General features: G+C 56.5%; 2 protein-coding genes and 1 long non-coding RNA gene across 4 annotated transcripts; 1 reads left to right on the top strand and 2 right to left on the bottom strand.

Moving 5' to 3' along the window:
* Nucleotides 1-1,798: 1,798 nt before the first annotated feature.
* TMEM147 (transmembrane protein 147) lies at nt 1,799-3,716 on the bottom strand. Its single transcript, XM_012775038.2, has 7 exons — nt 3,501-3,716; nt 3,360-3,429; nt 2,734-2,793; nt 2,512-2,648; nt 2,291-2,375; nt 2,079-2,200; nt 1,799-1,995 (listed from the first exon to the last, which is right to left on the bottom strand). Exons 1-7 carry the CDS (start codon nt 3,575-3,577, stop codon nt 1,872-1,874), a joined length of 675 nt encoding a protein of 224 aa, XP_012630492.1. The 5' UTR covers nt 3,578-3,716; the 3' UTR covers nt 1,799-1,871.
* A 284-nt stretch (nt 3,717-4,000) lies between these two features.
* On the bottom strand, nt 4,001-15,731 carry GAPDHS (glyceraldehyde-3-phosphate dehydrogenase, spermatogenic). Of its 2 annotated transcripts, XM_012775036.3 has the most exons (12): nt 15,552-15,731; nt 11,639-11,780; nt 10,346-10,442; nt 10,076-10,182; nt 6,809-6,899; nt 6,613-6,731; nt 6,137-6,218; nt 5,727-5,878; nt 5,438-5,600; nt 4,946-5,070; nt 4,294-4,391; nt 4,001-4,204 (listed from the first exon to the last, which is right to left on the bottom strand). In XM_012775036.3, the coding sequence occupies exons 1-11, from the start codon at nt 15,616-15,618 to the stop codon at nt 4,307-4,309; spliced, it is 1,230 nt and encodes a 409-aa protein (XP_012630490.1). In that variant the 5' UTR covers nt 15,619-15,731; the 3' UTR covers nt 4,001-4,204; nt 4,294-4,306. The 2 variants fall into 2 exon arrangements, with proteins under 2 accessions (XP_012630490.1, XP_012630491.1); XM_012775037.3 differs by lacking the exon at nt 4,946-5,070.
* Nucleotides 4,323-5,100, top strand: LOC109729924 (uncharacterized). Its single transcript, XR_002222435.2, has 2 exons — nt 4,323-4,411; nt 4,631-5,100. It is a non-coding gene; the product is annotated as an uncharacterized LOC109729924 (long non-coding RNA).
* Nucleotides 15,732-17,444: the final 1,713 nt, after the last annotated feature.

Raw genomic sequence — 17,444 nt, 5'->3', positions numbered from 1 at the left:
GGCCTTGTCCTTCCCCTGCCTAGAACTCTCCAGGTTCCTCTCCCCCATGGGTAGCCCCTAGCCAGCCTTCAGAGCCTTCAGAGCCTTCTGAGACCTGGCCCCTGCCGACATCTGCCGTCTCACAAGCCTCCTTGAACTAGTCCCAACCAGTCCTTATGTTTGTTCCCTGGAGAAGCCAGGCCCTCTGTCTGACTCTAAGATCCTATGCCTGCCTTGATGTTTCCTTTTCTCATTCTTCAGGCCTCAGTTCACACACCCCTGCTGCAGGGCAGCCCACACTGCCTCAGGCTGGGTCAGGAACTCCTCTGGGTCCCCAGAACCCCTGTGTTTTTCCATCATGACCCTGACTGGCGCAGCCTGGGTCATCACACGCCCACCACGGCCCAGGCTTCACCGTCACAGCCCCATCACTCTGGCCTGTGCTCCTCCCATCTCAGTGCTAACCACTCGGCTCTCTCTCCCTGTGCCCCGTGTAAATTGGGATTATTTCAGACAGTTGGTGATTTCTGCAACCCTCACTTGTCCCAATATGTGTAAAGGGAGAGGCAGGGCAGGGGATGGACGTGTGGGAGAAAATGACCCCATTACATATCTACCCAGTTAGGCTGGGAGAGCACCCCATCTACTTCCTTTCCACGTCAAAGTCAAGGCAACCAATCACTCTCAAACCCAAGAGACCTTCGGACTCTGTCTTTACTTAGGGCAACGAGAAGGGAGGGGCTAGATGTTGGCTCCTCAGTCTGAGGGTGCATGTTCCCTCTGAAAACATCAAGACTGTCACAGCAGGACTGAACAGAGCTGTCCTGGGTGCTTTCCTAGTCCCGAGGCTAAATAACATCATACCAGAGCTCAACAGGGAGGGGGCACTTGTCCCATTCCACTTGGGAACCCTGGGGCCAGGGAGCACCTTCTTGAGTGGGCAGGATCTGCATCAAGGTGGAGCTTAAACATGACTGTCAAAGCCCTGCTTCTGCCCCCCCCCCCAGGGAGAGGCAGGGAGCTGCCCCTACTGGACCAAGAAAGGGCTACTGAGGGATGGCATCCAGGACAATGTCCAGGACAACGGTGGGCTCCATTGCTCTGTCTGGCTGTAGCTGTCTCTGTACTCCACCCCAGAAGGCACCCACGACTTCACCTGAGGGCTACAAAACTGAGCCAAAGCACTGAGAAGCTGAGAATCACAAGTCTGCCCCCCACCCCTGACTGCCCACACTGGCCCTGTGGCTGGAAGGATGTTGAGAATTTGGCTGCGCAAATAATTCCAAGGAGCAGCTCCAAAGAGGTCAAGGGCAAAACTAAAAGTCAAGTGGTCAGACTGTCCACTGTGTGATGAGGAGCCACAAATGATTATGAGCAGGGGAGGATGATGGAATAGGGCGGGTTTCAGATAGAGCCTCCTGGCTGCCACAGAGAGTATGGATCAGACTGGGGAGACGGGGGCCAGGAGTCCAAGAGGTAACCAGCCAGGGAAGGGCCCATACGGGAAAGGGCTAGGTTGAGGCTGTGAGGAGAGGAGGAGCCCCAAGAGCCCTCTCTTGGATTCTAGCTTCCCTTACCACTTGTTCCCCGAAGGCCCTGGCCTCTGCCACTGCTCAAAGACCATTTACTTCAAACTTTCAGTCTACTCTGGGAAAACAAGGAGCCTGAGGAACTACTCCAGAAATGCAGGACGTTAGTGGACTGGCTAGCTTCCCAGCTTGTCCACCTGGCTCCAAAGCCAGAATGAGGGCACCTGGGACCCAGGTGGACATGGTATTGGGAGACAGTTCCTAAGAGAAATGGAAATGGAGGCAGAAACAACTTTCCAAATACTGTTTACTTCACTAAAACCTGGAGAGAGGCAGGGAACAGGCATGTCTGGGACACCAAGCCTAGGTGTGCACATTGACAACAGCGACATACAGGGCCAAGGTGCTGAGGGCCAGCAGCCCTGTCACCACTGCTCGGGCCAGCAGTGCCGTCCAGCTGCCCAGGGAGCAGAGGTGGACGAAGGTCCTGTGGGGAAACATCGCAATGAGAGAAGGAAAAGAGACAACCCACCCCCATTTGGACCCAGCCTCAAACCCCACCCAGCTCACTCCATGACAAAGGCCTTGTAGACACTGAAGACCATCAGCAAGAGGACGGCCGGCCGGAAGGTGTGGTACAAGTCATAGCGTGTTATCATCCAGACCTGGGCGGACGCAACGATGTAATGCACCTAGAGGGAGGCAGAAAGTTGGGGCCGGGCCTTGGAGAGGAGTACAGCCATCGGTAGAAAGGTGTGTAGGGGCAGAGAAGGACCGCGTACCAGACTGATGTTGGAGTCAATGCTCATCTGGATGTATTTCCAGTCAAACTCAATGCCCCGGGCTCCGACCCAGAGGGGGATGCAGCTGAGGAAGGCAAAGGGAGGGGTTCTCCAGCACCCAGACACCCTTAGCACCCAGACTCTGAGCCCCCACCCTCCAGCACCCCGTGGAACCCAGGTGTCCCTTCTCAGGAGTCTGGGCTCCAGGCTGCTGCACACACCGGGACATAATGAGCTCGGCGGTGGCCCAGCCTAGGGCAGCAACCATGATCTTGTACTCCCCCTTGCCGGCATTCCGGGACATGACAAGGTTTAGGCCTATCAGGTCTGCCACATCCACGCTGGCCTTCATGAACTCCTGTGGGTCAGGTTGAGGCTTAAGTGAGCACAGAGGCCAGGGGGGCCTGCTTCTGCACTCCCTTCCCCTCCCTTGCTCCACTCACCCCAATGAAGTCATAGATGCCACCTTCCCAGGTGGGAAAGAAAGTGGCCAAGAACAGCATCTGAGAACAGAAAGCAGAAAGAGGTCATGTCAAGGTGAGAGGATAATCCACGTGGGTTTTGTGGGAAGTTAGTGTGTACATGGAGGGCAGGACACTGAGGTTCTGGTGGCCCATCCGGGAGAGGGAGCATCAGACGGCAGCAAGATTATACACAACTGGAGGAGATATAAGGGTAGGTGCCCCGGTCCCTGAGGAAGTTTGAGTTCTGTGGTGATCCCAGGGAATCTGAGTCAGGTCTGGAGGTGCAGGGGTGGCTACCTGGGCAGTCTTGGCAGCACTGTGTGACACCCTGGGGGTTGGTTCTCACTCTTAACCATACCAAAAAAACCTCTTAGCCAACCACACAACTGAGGTTTTCCCAATTTTACTAAGTGCTACGCAAAAGTTGCTTCTAGGCCTTTACTCAGGGTCCGCCCCCTTCCACAGTCCACGCTGTATAGGTATTCTGGAGCCGTCCCCACGCAGAGTCCCGGGGGCGGTCCCACCGCGGGGGACATGCGGCGAGGGCGGGCCCCTGGGTTTGAAGAGCCTGGGGGCCAGACACGTGGGGTCCGGGCCGCCCTCACCTTGCACAGCTGCACGAAGAGGTAGGTGACTCCAGCCTGGACGCATTTCCAGAAGGCGTTGTACTCTGACCTGGAGAAGCGGGCGGTGAGGGGTCGGCCCGGTCCCGCGCCCTCTCCGCCCCGCGCCCGCCCCGCACTCACAGGCCGCTGCACTTGTACGTGATGAAGTAGGGGAAGTAGGCGAGGGCGAAGCAGTTCCCGAAGTGGAACAGGGTCATAATGCCAGCCGCCCGGTCCCGCCGGCGCGGGGGTCGCGAGGGGCGTCTCCAGGCGCGGGTCTCTGCCTCAGCCGGCGCTCTCGCCGGGGCCGGGGCCGGGGCCTGGCGCCCACCTGACTGGCCGCGGCCCGCGCACGGCCTTCTGGGAAAGGTAGTCCCGCCCGGGGCGTCGCGCCGAGTGACGTCAGAGCGCCGGTGCTACGACCCTGGTTCCTTGTGCTCCCGCGCCAGGTGCCCTGGGGACCGACTTCCGGCCACGCCAGGCTTCCAGGACCACGGCTATCCCCGTTTCCCTGAAGTGGAACCGGGCTCCGGGCCGAGCGTGACCCCTTTGCCCGTGGGCGCAGGCAGGTCGAATAAGCGTGTGGCGGCCCTAAACCCGATCTGAACCCGCAGGATCGGCGCAGAGGCACGGGGCGCAACCGTGTGCACTCGTTTTTATTTCATCATCAACCCAGCGGCGCAGAGCCCTCGGGCCGGGCGGCAGAGCGTGGGAACGGGAGGGACGGGTTCCGGCCAAGGAGTACGGGGAAGCAAAGGAGGGGCCTCCCCCTTCACTTGTCCCGGCTGAACATGTAGCGGAGGAGGTCGACCACCCGGTGACTGTAGCCATACTCGTTGTCGTACCTGTGAGAGGAGGGAAGGGAGGCTCAGGGGGGTCCCTCCAGACCACCTCTTAGTTTCCTCCCACAATTCTCTGATCACTTCCCCCTTACCAGGAAATGAGCTTCACAAAATTGTCGTTAAGTGCAATGCCGGCTTTAGCATCGAAGATGGAGGAGTGGGTGTCGCTGACGAAGTCCGTAGAGACGACCTGGGCATCAAATTTAAAAGGTAAGTGTGGGTAGCAGAGCAAGAACCTCCAGGAGGTCGGGCTCGGACTCATAGGCACACTGTCCACCCATTCGTCTACAGTGTTTAATGTATCCCTACTGTGTCCCAGCTCTGGGGACAGAGTATGACGTAGGCAAGTGGGGGTTCTGCCTGTGGGGGACTGGCCAAAGGACACAGACCCCAAACATCCTAATGCTGTACTGATGTATTACTTCCTAGGAACAATGCATGCACTTGGAATGGGCCAGAAAGGAAGCCCTCTCTGAGCGGTGGCCATGAGCCTGGGTCTGGCTGACTAGGAGGATCTGGCCAACTTGAGCCCTCAGTCAGTACATTGTCCGAGCTGGAAAGAGCTGCAGACACAGGTCCTGAGGGTTTTAGCCCTAGTGTGGGTTCACACTAGGGGCCACAGGGGAGTTTTTAGCAGTGGAGTGATACCATCTGATTCTGTTAAAAGAAGAGGTCCCGGAGGCTGTGTGGGAGTGGACCTGCATGAGCTAAAGCAGGGAGACAACACCAAGGTGGATGACATACAGAGATGGCACTTCTGATGGTGACATCAACTCCTCACATGGAAGGTACTGGCCAAATGCTAAAAAATAGGAGCTCTGTTGTCTTTTGTTCACTGAGCATGTTATGAGCACTTGTTGTGTGCCAGGCTGGAAGGAAATGAAAAGATAACCCCTAAATCTCTGCTTTCTTGGCATGCACACGCTATTGGGGCCAACAATAACTATGAAATGAAATTTCAGTTGAGGAATAGGGCCACAAAAAGAACATCTTTTTGAGGGGATTCCTTGCCAAAGAGGGAGGTTGAAATGGAGACTTGGATAAAGTGAGAGCAGACTGGGTGGTAGATTTTCTAGACCAAAAGAACAGCAAGTGCAAAAGCCCTGAGGCAGGGAGATCTACCTTCCCAGCCTTGCAGTTTGTATCTTGGCACATTGAGGGCAGCTCTCTGGCAAGTGGAAATCACATGCCCTCCCCCGAGGGCTCTTCCCAGGGTCTCCTCTCCTCAGCCCCTACCTCATCCTCGGTGTAGGCAAGGATGCCAGCCATGGGCCCCTTGGCTGCTGCTTTTACAGCATCCTTGATGGCCGAATAGGAGGCAGGCTTGGCCAAACGGCAGGTCAGGTCCACGACAGACACGTCTGGGGTTGGTACCCGGAAGGCCATTCCTGTTAGCTTCCTGGAGAATCCGTCAGGGATGGGAGTCAGAACTTAGGAATGTCTCTTTCCATTCCCCCTTACTTTGAGCGCTGGCCAAGGCCCCTGCTTTCCCCTTAAGGATTTAAGGCCAGTCCAGCCCTCATACCCTTTGAGCTCTGGGATGACTTTGCCCACAGCTTTGGCAGCCCCAGTGGAGGCTGGGATGATGTTCTGGTGGGCGCCCCGTCCGTCTCTCCAGGCCTTCTTAGACGGCCCATCCACTGTCTTCTGGGTGGCCGTGTAGGCATGGACTGTGGTCTGGGGGAAGAAGGCCAAGGTAAGGCCTAAGCTCTCATGCCTCTTCCCCCCAGGGCTAGGATGGTGGCCTAGGTGTGGAGGCCGGTGGGGCCACCACAGACCACAGGAGGGGCTCATGCAGGCCATGGTCCAGCTGGTGGGCCTCTCCTCCCCAAACCAGTCTCTTCCTGTTAACAGCGTATCCTAAGCAAGGCCTGGGAATAAGAGTTTGGGTTTCCCTGCCATCCCTCCTGCCCCAGCCCCTTGTTCCCAACTCACCATCAGCCCTTCCTCGATCCCAAAAGACTCATGGATGACTTTGGCGAGCGGGGCCAGGCAGTTGGTGGTGCAGGAGGCGTTGCTGAAACAGCCCGGGCGTGCACGGGCACCGTGAGGCGAGCTGTAGAGCTACGCTCCACCCTTGCCCCTTCTAGAGTCTGCACGCAGGCCTGATTTGGTGACTAGTTGGGAAGGGGGTGAGAGGGATCAGTGGGGCTGCCTCAGACTGAAGGAGGCACCTGAGGGGCAGTGGGGGGAAGCTCCCCAAGCACGTTCTCCAGCAACTGTGCGTTTCTAACCGAAGGTTTCAGGGCAGCATTGACATGATAGCTGGGCAGGCGTTGGGAAGGAGCCGCAGAAACAGATTGATGGGACAGAGGCCCCAGGGGCCTGGTGGGGCTGGGAGAGGGGAGGGCAAGTCTGTACCCTCCCTGCCACAGGCTGGCATGTCCTCAAGGATGTCGCTGCCCTGTTACCTGACAACGTTCATGGAGCCGGGGTCATAGGAGTTTTCATTCACACCCATGACAAACGTGGGTGCGTCTGGTGAGGGCGCGCAGATGACCACCCGCTGGGCGCCTGATGAGACGTGTTCCTGGGGAGGAAGCGTGAGTGTCGCGTGCTTCAAGCGCCACGGCCCCCCAGCCAGCCAGCCCTGGGCACCCCGCTTACCGAAACTGCCTCTAGGGAGAGGTACACGCCTGTGGCCTCTACCACATAGGGGTTCCCAACACTCTTCCAGGGGATTTCTTTGGGCGTCTTGCTGCAGGGGGGGGCGGGGTGAGTCAGTCTCCTCTGCGCAGGCTCTGCCACCCTGGTCCGCAGCCTTCGCCACTGAAGAGGCTGGCCAGATGCATTCCTGCAGGTGCCAGCCCGCCCAAGCCCACCTGTGCCCCTGCCCCACACGCACCCAGCTGCCCCAGGTGGCTTGCTTTTCATCACTGTCCCCCTCTGGGCCACTTTTCCTCTCTTGACTGCGCCACTCCTGCTATGGCTGGGTAGAGACGGCCACCTCCTCAACTTGGGCCTCAGTTCCCTCAAGGAACTTCCCCGACTACTCCCAGCCAGGCCAGACCCTTTCTCCATAAGCTGCCCAGAACGTAGGCCCTGTGACGGTCCTGCCCAGCTACGTTCTGGTCCCCAGCTGCGACAACATCTCCATGAGCCCTCTCCTCTTGCCTTTACCCCTCAGCTCCTGTGACAGGGGCCAGAGAACAGCTCTGGGGGGTGGGGCGCTGGAGTCTGAGGCCACCTTAGGCCAAGCAGTGGCTGGTGGCTTACAGTAGAGAGATACGGGAGGTTTTCAGTTTCCTCTTTCATAAGTTTACGTTTTTACTTGATATTTTGGCAAACGTTTATATCTGGAACCTTAAGCATATAGTATTGCTGTTTTCTACTTGGCTTTTGCAAACAAGCATTAAATGAATAAACTATACAAATAACTGAGTGATTTGCTTCTGTGATTATTTGTTAGTGTCTGTCTGCCCTTTGCCATTGAGCCTGTTCCCTCCATGGGGGTTTGACCAATGTGTGGTTTATTTATTTATTTTTAATGAGCCATTCTACACATGTTTACTGAACACCTGCCATGTGCCCGTGTTCTAAGTGCTTTACCTGTATTAAACTCGTTTAACTTTCACAACCCAAGGAGTGAGTACTACTGTTGTCATTTTTCGGAGGAGCCAGCATCAGGGTGGAGATGAAGGGAATAAGAGGCAGAGCTGGCTGGGGTGCAGGTGGTGGCCCTCGGGGTCTGCGTTCCTAGCTACACTTCCTGAATGAATGAATGAAAGGAGCAGGCTTCCCCTCTTCTCCCTAGCCCATAGCACGTGGGTATTCTCTCTTCCTGGTCATCTGCCCTGTCAGTCCACACTTTTCATCATCTGGCCCAACCAGCTCTTCTCTGATGCTCCCCGTTTCCTGCCTTCCAAACTGGGGACACTTTAAGAAATTCCTCTGCAGCAATTGCTAAGTTGGCATGAGGCAAAGAGTCTGCCCCAGAAGACCCCAGCCCCTCCCCCAGGCTGTCATGGGCTCCGCCCTCCTGCCCATGGGGCTGTTTTGAGGATTCCATTTCATGTATTCATTCTTCAAGGAAGTACTGAATGACTACAGAGAGCCAGGGCCTGTGCCTGCTCGTACCAAGCAACGGTGGTGAGCACAAACCACAGGGCCCTCCCTGCAAGGCTGTGGCCTCGTGGGAAAATGCCCTTCCAATTGTTCCACTGGCACATGTTAACTCCGGTTCCCAGCTACCACCGTGGGGGGGGGGGGTCCCGTAAGACACACAGGAGGGAACTGAGGCTCAGGCAAGTTTAGTTCCTTGCCCGAGGTCAGCCAACAAGGATGGGGCCGAGCAGGGTAGAGCACCTACGACAACCTGGCCTGTGCTAAGTGTCTGGACAACACCAACAGTGCAGGGGGCAGGGGGACTACTGTGTCGTACAAGTGACCAGAGAAGGCAGCGCCTGAGTGGGGGTGTGGGTGGAGGGAGTGGGGTGGGGGAATGCCCCAAGTGGCAAGAAAGGTGCCGCAGGGCTGAGCTGGGAGAGGACGCTATGTCTGCATGATGGCTGCTCTACTGAGATTGTTTTTGTTGTCATGATTTCAAACTTGGGTCAAGCAGCTTCCAATTTCACTCATCTTCCAGTCCCTGCCTCCCCCTACCCCCCAATCCCTGCACCCAGCCCTGCGCCCAGCTCCCCACAAGCCCTCCCTGCCCCATTAACCGCCCCCCCCCCCAGCAAGTACAGAGAGCAGGGCTGGCAGTGGACTGCTGAGTGGGCGCTCGGAAGGCTGCAGCTTGGCCGGGGTTGGAGAAGTTTCCCCGGCGAGCCTGCCTGTGTGCATGCGTGGAAGGGTCTTGAAGCCACGGAGCCAGCAGTGGCTGCTAAGAGTTTGCATTAGAGAGTCGGGTAAGTTTCATGTTTCCCACTTTATAGATTTGTAATTGCTTTTGGTATCTTGAAAATGCTCGTATTTGAAACATACTACACATCTGCTTTTCACTTGCAGATTCAGAACGAACCTTTAAATGAAAGATCAGGATTAATAGCAGCACGAACTGGGTAGCATCAGTGTGAAACGACCACTGAGAAGTCAGCATTGTCCAGCTGTGAGAGGTGCTGGCTTGGGTCCCAAGAGGTGGGCGGCCAGTGTGGGTGAGGTGACATGGAGAGGCTGGGGGGTGGGTGCATAGTGTGTGTTGGGGGCGCCCATCAGGCGCTGAATTTTATCGGTGGGGTCATGGGAAGCCACTGGGGGATTTCTTAGGGGAGAAACCCGGCTGCTGTGCGGGGCTCGACTGGAAGGGGTCAGCTAGATGTCACAGTCATTTTCTGGGAAGGAAGATGGGCAGGTTTGGGGGTCGAAGGGGAATCGAGCGTTGAGTTGTGGACATGTTGAGTCGACATGCCTGTGGAACATGCCTGGGCATCTTTCTAGATAAGTGCTTTTTTATTTTTTTGAGACAGAGTCTCACGCTGTTGCCCAGGCTAGAATGCTGTGGCGTCAGCCTAGCTCACAGCAACCTCCAACTCCTGGGCTCAAGCGATCCTCCTGCCTCAGCCTCCCGAGTAGCTGGGACTACAGGCATGCGCCACCATGCCCGCCTAATTTTTTCTATATATTTTTAGTTGTCCAAGTAATTTCTTTCTATTTATAGTAGAGACGGGGTCTTGCTCTTGCTCAGGCTGGTCTCGAACTCCTGAGCTCAAATGATCCTCCCGCTTCAGCCTCCCAGAGTGCTAGGATGACAGGCATGAGCCACCACGCCCAGCTTAGATAAGTGCTTCTTAACCGTTTTAGGGTTCAAGGACCTCTCTGAGACCCCCTCTCCAAACTAGTCCCCAGAGGCATGCACACACAATGTGGGGGGCTTCTGAGAAGCTAGAATCCCACTTTAGTTGCACGTGTACATCAGACAGACGCTGCCCTTACCACTGGAAGACAGCGATCTCTTGGTTGTCCACGACCAGCTTCCCGTTCCTGTGTTCCACATTGCCCTTGTACCGGCCATGGGTGGAGTCATACTTAAACATGTACACCTGCGGGAGAGAGAACAGCTGCCAGTCTTGGGGCAGCAGAGCGAGCACCCCTGGAGTGTCCCTGCCTTGGTGAAGAAGGCTCCACATTGCCGCTGGAGCTGCCCAAGCCCCGTCCCCAGCCTAGTCCCGCCCTTCCGGTCCCAGCTGTCTGCCTGCTGCTCACCATGTATTCCGGGTCGATGAATGGGTCGTTCACTGCCACCACCTTAATACCCTTCTCCATGCAGGCGCGCAACACCAGCCGACCAATGCGTCCAAATCTGGCCCGGCCCGGGCAGGGGAGAGGAGGGGAGAGGAAGGGAGAGAAGGGTCACGGAGAGGAGGCCCACTCGAGAGGACCGGGCGGGGATCCTCTATCTGGGGGAAGAAGGCAGCCACCTCTGTGCTGGCCACTGTCCCCTCCTGCCCAGATGACCTTGCCAGCCTCTCCAGTGCTTTTGCTGCTTCCTCTTTCCAACTGTCCCCTGACCCCATTCTTTTTTTTTTTTTTTCCCCTATATTTAACCTCGTAGCTGGATGGATCTTTTACAACTTCAAGTCAGGGCCGGGCGCGGTGGCTCACGCCTGTAATCCTAGCACTCTGGGAGGCCGAGACGGGAGGATCACTCAGGTCAGGAGTTCGAAACCAGCCTGAGCAAGAGCGAGACCCTGTCTCTACTATAAATAGAAAGAAATGAATTGGTCAACTAAAAATATATGGAAAAAAAAATTAGCCGGCGTGGTGGTACATGCTTGTAGTCCCAGCTACTCAGGAGGCTGAGGCAGGAGGATCGCATGAGCCCAGGAGTTTGAGGTTGCTGTGAGCTAGGCTGACGCCACGGCACTCTAGCCGGGGTGACAGAGTGAGACTCTGTCTCAAAAAAAAAAAAAAACCCTTCAAGTCAGATTATGTCTCTTGGCATGAAAATCTCCACGTCTTTCCATCAGCAAAACAAGATCCAGACTGCTCACCATGGTGTCCCAGGCCCCTGCCAGGCAGTCCCCTCCTGTCCCCTCCCCCAGCTTGCTCTGCACCAGCCACGCGGACTCCCGGGTGGCCCTGGACACGCTGAGCTCGGCTCCTGCACCCAGACTGTTGCTTGTCCTTCCACCTGGAAGACTTTCTCCAGCAAGGGGCACAGCTGGCTGCCTTCTATCTCTCCTGCCTCACCCCGATGTCACCTTCTGCCAGAGGCCTTCCTCGGCCACCTCCACTAAGGCTGCCCTCTCCAGCCTTATGGCACCACCGGGCTCTGTACTGCTCACAACACACACCACTGAGCCATCTTTTGTCTTTGATTATTGAACGGGAGCCCTGAGGGCAGGACCCTGTCACCCTAATGTCCTGCTGTTTCTCTAGGGCCGGCAGAATGAAAGTGGCTGAGGCAGAGAGATGTGGACATGCCCAGTTAGCAACCAGAGGAGGGGGCCGGGCTCTAAGGCTCCAGGACCTGCTCAGGGACCAGAGTAGACTCACCCATTGATGCCAACGGTCAACTCCCGGGATGGAGAAGCCTTCGGAGGTGGCGACGGTGGCTTTCCCTCCTCCCTGACTGGCTCAGGCTGGGGCGGGCAGTCTGCCTCAATCCTGGGCTCAGGTGGGGGTGGTGGTCTGGTCACTGTGGGCCGGGGGGAGGGACAAGGAGGGGTGGGGGATGAGCCGCACCACCCCACAGTGAGAAAACGAACCGTCTTTGCCATCAGAACCTGTCGCTGGCTCCTGGCCCCTGGGCCCGGACTGTCTAGCCCGGTGCTTCCCAGAATCAACGAGGGGTGGACTTGTTTTAAAACACCAGTGCCAGGCCGGGCGCGGTGGCTCACGCCTGTAATCCTAGCTCTCTGGGAGGCCGAGACGGGAGGATCACTCAGGTCAGGAGTTCGAAACCAGCCTGAGCAAGAGCGAGACCCTGTCTCTACTATAAATAGAAAGAAATTAGCCAAACAACCAAAAATAGAAAACATTAGCCGGGCATGGTGGTGTATGCCTGTAGTCCCAGCTACTCGGGAGGCTGAGGTAGGAGGATGGCTTGAGCCCAGGAGTTTGAGGTTGCTGTGAGCTAGGCTGACGCCACAGCATTCTAGCCTGGGCAACAGAGTGAGACTCTGTCTCAAACAAAAAAACAAACAAAAAACACCAGTGCCAGGACCTCGTCCCTGGAGAGTCCCAGTGAGTGGGTGTATATTTTGAACCATTGTTCGGGGTGGGATTCCCTGGCCTCAGTTTCCTCTTCTGTAAAATGGAGGCAATAGTAGTACTTCTCTTAGATGGTCATTGTGAAGACTGAACGAGGTAATATACGTAGGGCCTAGGAAACATTCCACACATTAGGATTTTTAAGACGGCTTCCCAAATTTGTCTGGTCACTGACTTATTCCAGTGGTCCCCAAACTGTTCTGATGGTCAGAATCACTCGAGGAGGCCTCTTCCTTGGAAAAATCTAACTCGCTAGGTCTGTACTGAGGCCCCAGGAATCCTGTTTGTAACAAACACTCCAGGTATTTCTTATCCTCGGGGGAGTGTAGGGAGTACCGCGTGTCACACTGCACGAAACAGATGGAAACTCACGCCAGCTTCGGCCTCTCTGCACACACACTCCTGCTCCCATGCCACACTTACAACTTACAGCTGTGCTTCTAACTGAGCCACAGAGGAAGACTCGAGGAGAGGAGGGGAGAAGTGGAGGCTTAGGGGTCCTGGGTGGCAGAGGGTTGCCAGCCGGGAAGTCAAGCCTGGATGCCAGCCCTGGCTCAGTCGCCTGCTGCTGTGTGGTCTTGGGCAAGTTAATGAACCCCTCTGGTCTGTTTCCTGGGTGTCATAGCTGATCCTCCACCCAGGGGCTGCTATGAGGGCTCCTGGGAATCTCAAGGTCCAAAGGTGGGAGCTGATTTTAACAGAGGGGGAGGGACGTCTGATCCTAAGAGTGCCCACGAGGACAAGGACCGGGGAGAGCAGGGTTTGGGGAGGGGCTGGAGGGTGATGGTGGGAGGTGCTTCAGGCACCTGGGAGGAGGTGGGGCTACAAGGGGGGCACCCCGAGGAGTTAGGGGCCCATTTCCCTCATCTCTCCCTTGTGGCTTGAGGCTGGACTGCGGGTGTTTCCAACAGCAGAACAAGTTCAGGAAGTACTATCGGTCAGTGTTTCTGGGTGGCAGTGACCCTGTGGTTATTGGTGACTTTGAGGATGCTTGCATTCTTGGGGGATCTCTCTTTTTATTTTTATTTTTTTTTGAGACAGAGTCTCACTTTGTTGCCAGGCTAGAGTGAGTGCCATGGTGGCATCAGCCTAGCTCACAGCAACCTCCAACTCCTGGGCTCAAGCAATCCTCCTGTCTCAGCCTCCCAAGTGGCTGGGACTACAGGCATGTGCCACCATGCCCGGCTCATTTTTTCTATATATATTAGTTGGCCAATTAATTTCTTTCTATTTATAGTAGAGACAGGGTCTCGCTCTTGCTCAGGCTGGTTTCGAACTCCTGACCTGAGTGATCCTCCCGTCTCGGCCTCCCAGAGAGCTAGGATTACAGGCGTGAGCCACCTCGCCCGGCCTCTTGGGGGATCTCTTTGTGCTACCATGAAAGGGAGAGATTTGTCCACCTGGGTTAAGAGTGGGCATCTGGGCCAGGCATGGCAGCTCACGCCTGTAATCCTAGCACTCTGGGAGGCCGAGGCGGGCGGATTGCTCGAGGTCAGGAGTTCGAAACCAGCCTTAGCAAGAGCAAGACCCGTCTCTACTGCAAATAGAAAAGAAATTAATTGGCCAACTAAAAATATATAGAAAAAATTAGCCGGGCATGGTGGCGCATGCCTGTAGTCCCAGCTTGGGAGGCTGAGACAGGAGGATTGCTTGAGCCCAGGAGTTGGAGGTTGCTGTGAGCTAGGCTGATGCCATGGCACTTTGGCCAGAGCAACAGAGTGAGACTCTGTCTCAAAAAACAAGCGTGGGCATCTGAGCTCACTCAGTCACCTTCTAGAAGAAAACTCAGCTGGCCCTCCTTGCCCAACTTGCCCCAGCTTTCCACTCCCCCGCCCTGGAGTGGGGTGCGGGCGAGGGTGCCTGGCCAGCGAGGTGCTGTTCTGAGCTCTTCGCACGCATAGTCTCTCTGAATCCTGTGAGGCGTGTGCTACAAACCCATTTTCCAGAGGAGAAAATAAATGAAGCCTGAGGTCGCAGAGCAATGATGAGCAGGGAAGGGGATCAAATCCCGTGCCTGTGAAATCTGTCTGTGGAGGGACCAGAAGCCCCGCCTGAGCAACGCCCCACCCCAGCCCCACCTGCCCCTGCGGGGGGCCAGGACCCCCCCAGGAGCAAGTGAGGAAAGGGGGGGATGGGGGCTGCCTTCCAGTGAGACCTGAGTTTGCTTAGCGTGTGTGTGCGCGCGTGCGCGTCCGTGTGCCTTTGTGTGTGCACGCGCGTGCGTGGGTGTGTGTGCGTGCATGTGCGCGCCTGTGTGCGTGCGCGTCCGTGTGCCTTTGTGAGCGTGCGTGGGTGTGCGCGCGTGCATGTGCGCGCGTGTGTGCGTGCGCGCCCTTATGCCTTTGTGTGTGCGCGCGTGCGTGGGAGTGTGTTCGTGCATGTGCGCGCGAGTGTGCGTGCGCGTCCGTGTGCCTTTGTGCGCGCGTGCGTGGGTGTGTGCGCGTGCATGTGCGCGCGTGTGTGCGTGCGCGTCCGTGTGCCTTTGTGTGGGCGCGCGTGCGTGGGTGTGTGTTCGTGCATGCGTGCGTGTCCGTGTGCCTGTGTGCGTGTGTGTGCGTGTGCGGTGCGGGACACGCACCCGCCTTAGCAGAATCCCAGCCTTGTCAGCGTTTGTTGAGAGACTGAGTGGTTCGCCCGCCCCCGCAGCTCTGTAAAATGGGGACAGTGAACGCACGGCCTCACCAGGTGAGGCTGCAACGAGCCCGCGCCTGGACAGTGATTCGCAGGACCCTGGCAGGTCGCAAGCGTCCTTGCTTTGTGCACTACAGACAGGACAAAGCCACCAACAGCCCAGTGACCCCTTTCGCACTGGTCGCCAGGAAGACCGGTTGTATGTGGAAACACTGCCTGCCCGGGCTCTGCCCACAGATGTCCCTGCTACACCCTTGGTCTCCCTCCGCTTCCCCTACACTTTCCGCCCTGGGCCGAGTCCCAGCCCCTCCGCCATAGCCATGGAAACCACCTGCCAGCAAACCCGGGGAGGTAAGGGGTGGGGAGGCACGTGGCTCCTGGAAGAAGGGACAGGGCGGGCGAGGAGCGGCCCCATCCCTGCGCCTCCCCTCTCCCTGCGGGCCCTAGACGGGCGCACGCTCCTGGAAGGAGGCATCGGGAGTCAGTGAGCGCCCTGTGTGGGGGTGGAGGTGCTCCCGGACCACCCCCTCTTCCCCTCCCCGAGGTCGCCTGCCGCCTCCCTCACCCGGGCATGGCTGTCGCAGTAGCTGGACAACGGTGACATTGGTGAGGACGATGTCGCGTTTCGACATGGCCACCTAAGGTATCATTGCTTAGCCGTCCCGGGACCTGCCGTAAGGTTACTGAAGTGCGGGACGCCCCTGGCGCTGGTCAGTCTGGAGCTTCTTGCCGTGACGTCATAGTACCCAGTGACGTCACAGGGAAGGCGGCGCGCTGGCTGGAGACCTGGGGGTCTGCGCGCCACCTGCTGGTCTCTGGAATGGAATCCAACATTTTGGTTTTTTTTTTGGAGACAGTCTCGCTCTGTCGCCCAGCTAAAGTGCAGTGGCATCAGCCTAGCTCACTGCAACCCGAAACTCCTGGGCGCAAGGGATCCTCTTGCCTCATCCTCCAGTGCAGCTGGGACTGCAGGCATGCGCACTGCGCTCGCCTAATTTTTTTTTTTTTTTTTTAGTAGAGACAGGGTCTCGTTCTTGCCCAGGCTGATCTGGAACTCCTGGCCTCAAGTGATCCTCCCGCCTTGGCCTCCCAGAGTGCTAGGATTACAGGCTTTTAACACTGGTTCTTGAAGTCATTTTCTCTCTTCCCTCTGTCTTCCTCTGCACACTGCTCCTTGACCTGTCCTCTGCAGTCACCCTGTTTCCTTACGCCTGCAAAGCCACACCCGCAGCTTCTCCTGGCTTCCCTCGGGTGCCACCCTCTAAAAGAGGCCCTTCTGGACTCCCTGTCTAAAATTTCCTCCCCTCTCAGTCACTATCTACCTCTCAGCCCGGTCCGACTCCCCACCTGGGTTGCATGTTCCAGTGTGCAAAACTCCTCCGGCACTACACTTTCGATATTTTTACTTTCCTTATAGAATGTTTTCCCAAAAATCATCTTATTTATTTTCTTGCAAATCATCTCTGCCTACTAGACTCTGGGACTCTGGGAGGGCAGGGACCTCATCTATCTTTGTCACTTCTACATCCTATTGGCTAGAAGGAGGTTTGGCACTTAGAAGGTGCTTGCTCAATAAATAATATCTGAATGAATAAATAAATGTCACCTCCTCAGGTCATCTGATCCCCAATCTTTCAGCACCCTCCAACTCATATCCTCTGACAGCACCTGTCCTTGTCCTTGTAGCTCTTCAGGCAGTTTGCCATGATCTAGCTATGGGTTTTCTTGCTCATGTCTCCCACTTGGGCTCTGAGCCCCCCACAGGGCACGTGTCCCCATCTGTCTGTTCTCCACGGTGTCTCCAGCACCTAGGAGAGAGCCTGGCACATGGCGGCGGGCTTTCAACAAACATCTGAGGAAGCACAAGTGGACAAATGGCCCCCTCCTGAAGCACCGGGTGCCGGGGGGCCTGTTTGTACATCAGTGACTCACAGGCAGGCACCTTCACCCGCACAGCCGGTTGCCACGCAGCTGTGACCAAGATTTAGGTGGCATAGAGGTTTGTGCCAGGAAGGAGTCATCATCCCAGGGAGAGAGAGGAGGATGCCAGAATGGACAGCATGACATAACCTCTTCCTTCCCCGAACTTCCATGGGAACTTAGTTTGCTGAGCACCTGCAGTGACCCCCAGAGAGAGCGAGGTTGTCCTGTGTGGTTGGCCCGGGACAGGTGGGACTGAGAACAAACGGAGTGTACAGATGAGGGGATTGCAATGAACCAAGACCAAGAGACAGACGATGAATTAAACGAAGGGGATAAACTTTGCTGTCCAATCAAGGAGGAATTAAACCACAGCACTGACAAAGCCAGGATTTAAGAGGGACCGATTTTGTGCAACTTTACAATAACAGAGTTGCAATTAAAATTTTTCTTAGCAGATATAAAGGATCAAAATGGGTGCAAGAAGAAATGGCAAGGCCGGGCGCGGTGGCTCACGCCTATAATCCTAGCTCTCTGG

Source organism: Microcebus murinus, chromosome 16, assembly GCF_040939455.1.
Source record: "Microcebus murinus isolate Inina chromosome 16, M.murinus_Inina_mat1.0, whole genome shotgun sequence".
Taxonomy (NCBI): Eukaryota; Metazoa; Chordata; class Mammalia; order Primates; family Cheirogaleidae; genus Microcebus; species Microcebus murinus.
The sequence above is the reverse complement of the archived record's forward strand: the minus strand, read 5'-3'. Positions and strand labels throughout refer to the sequence as shown.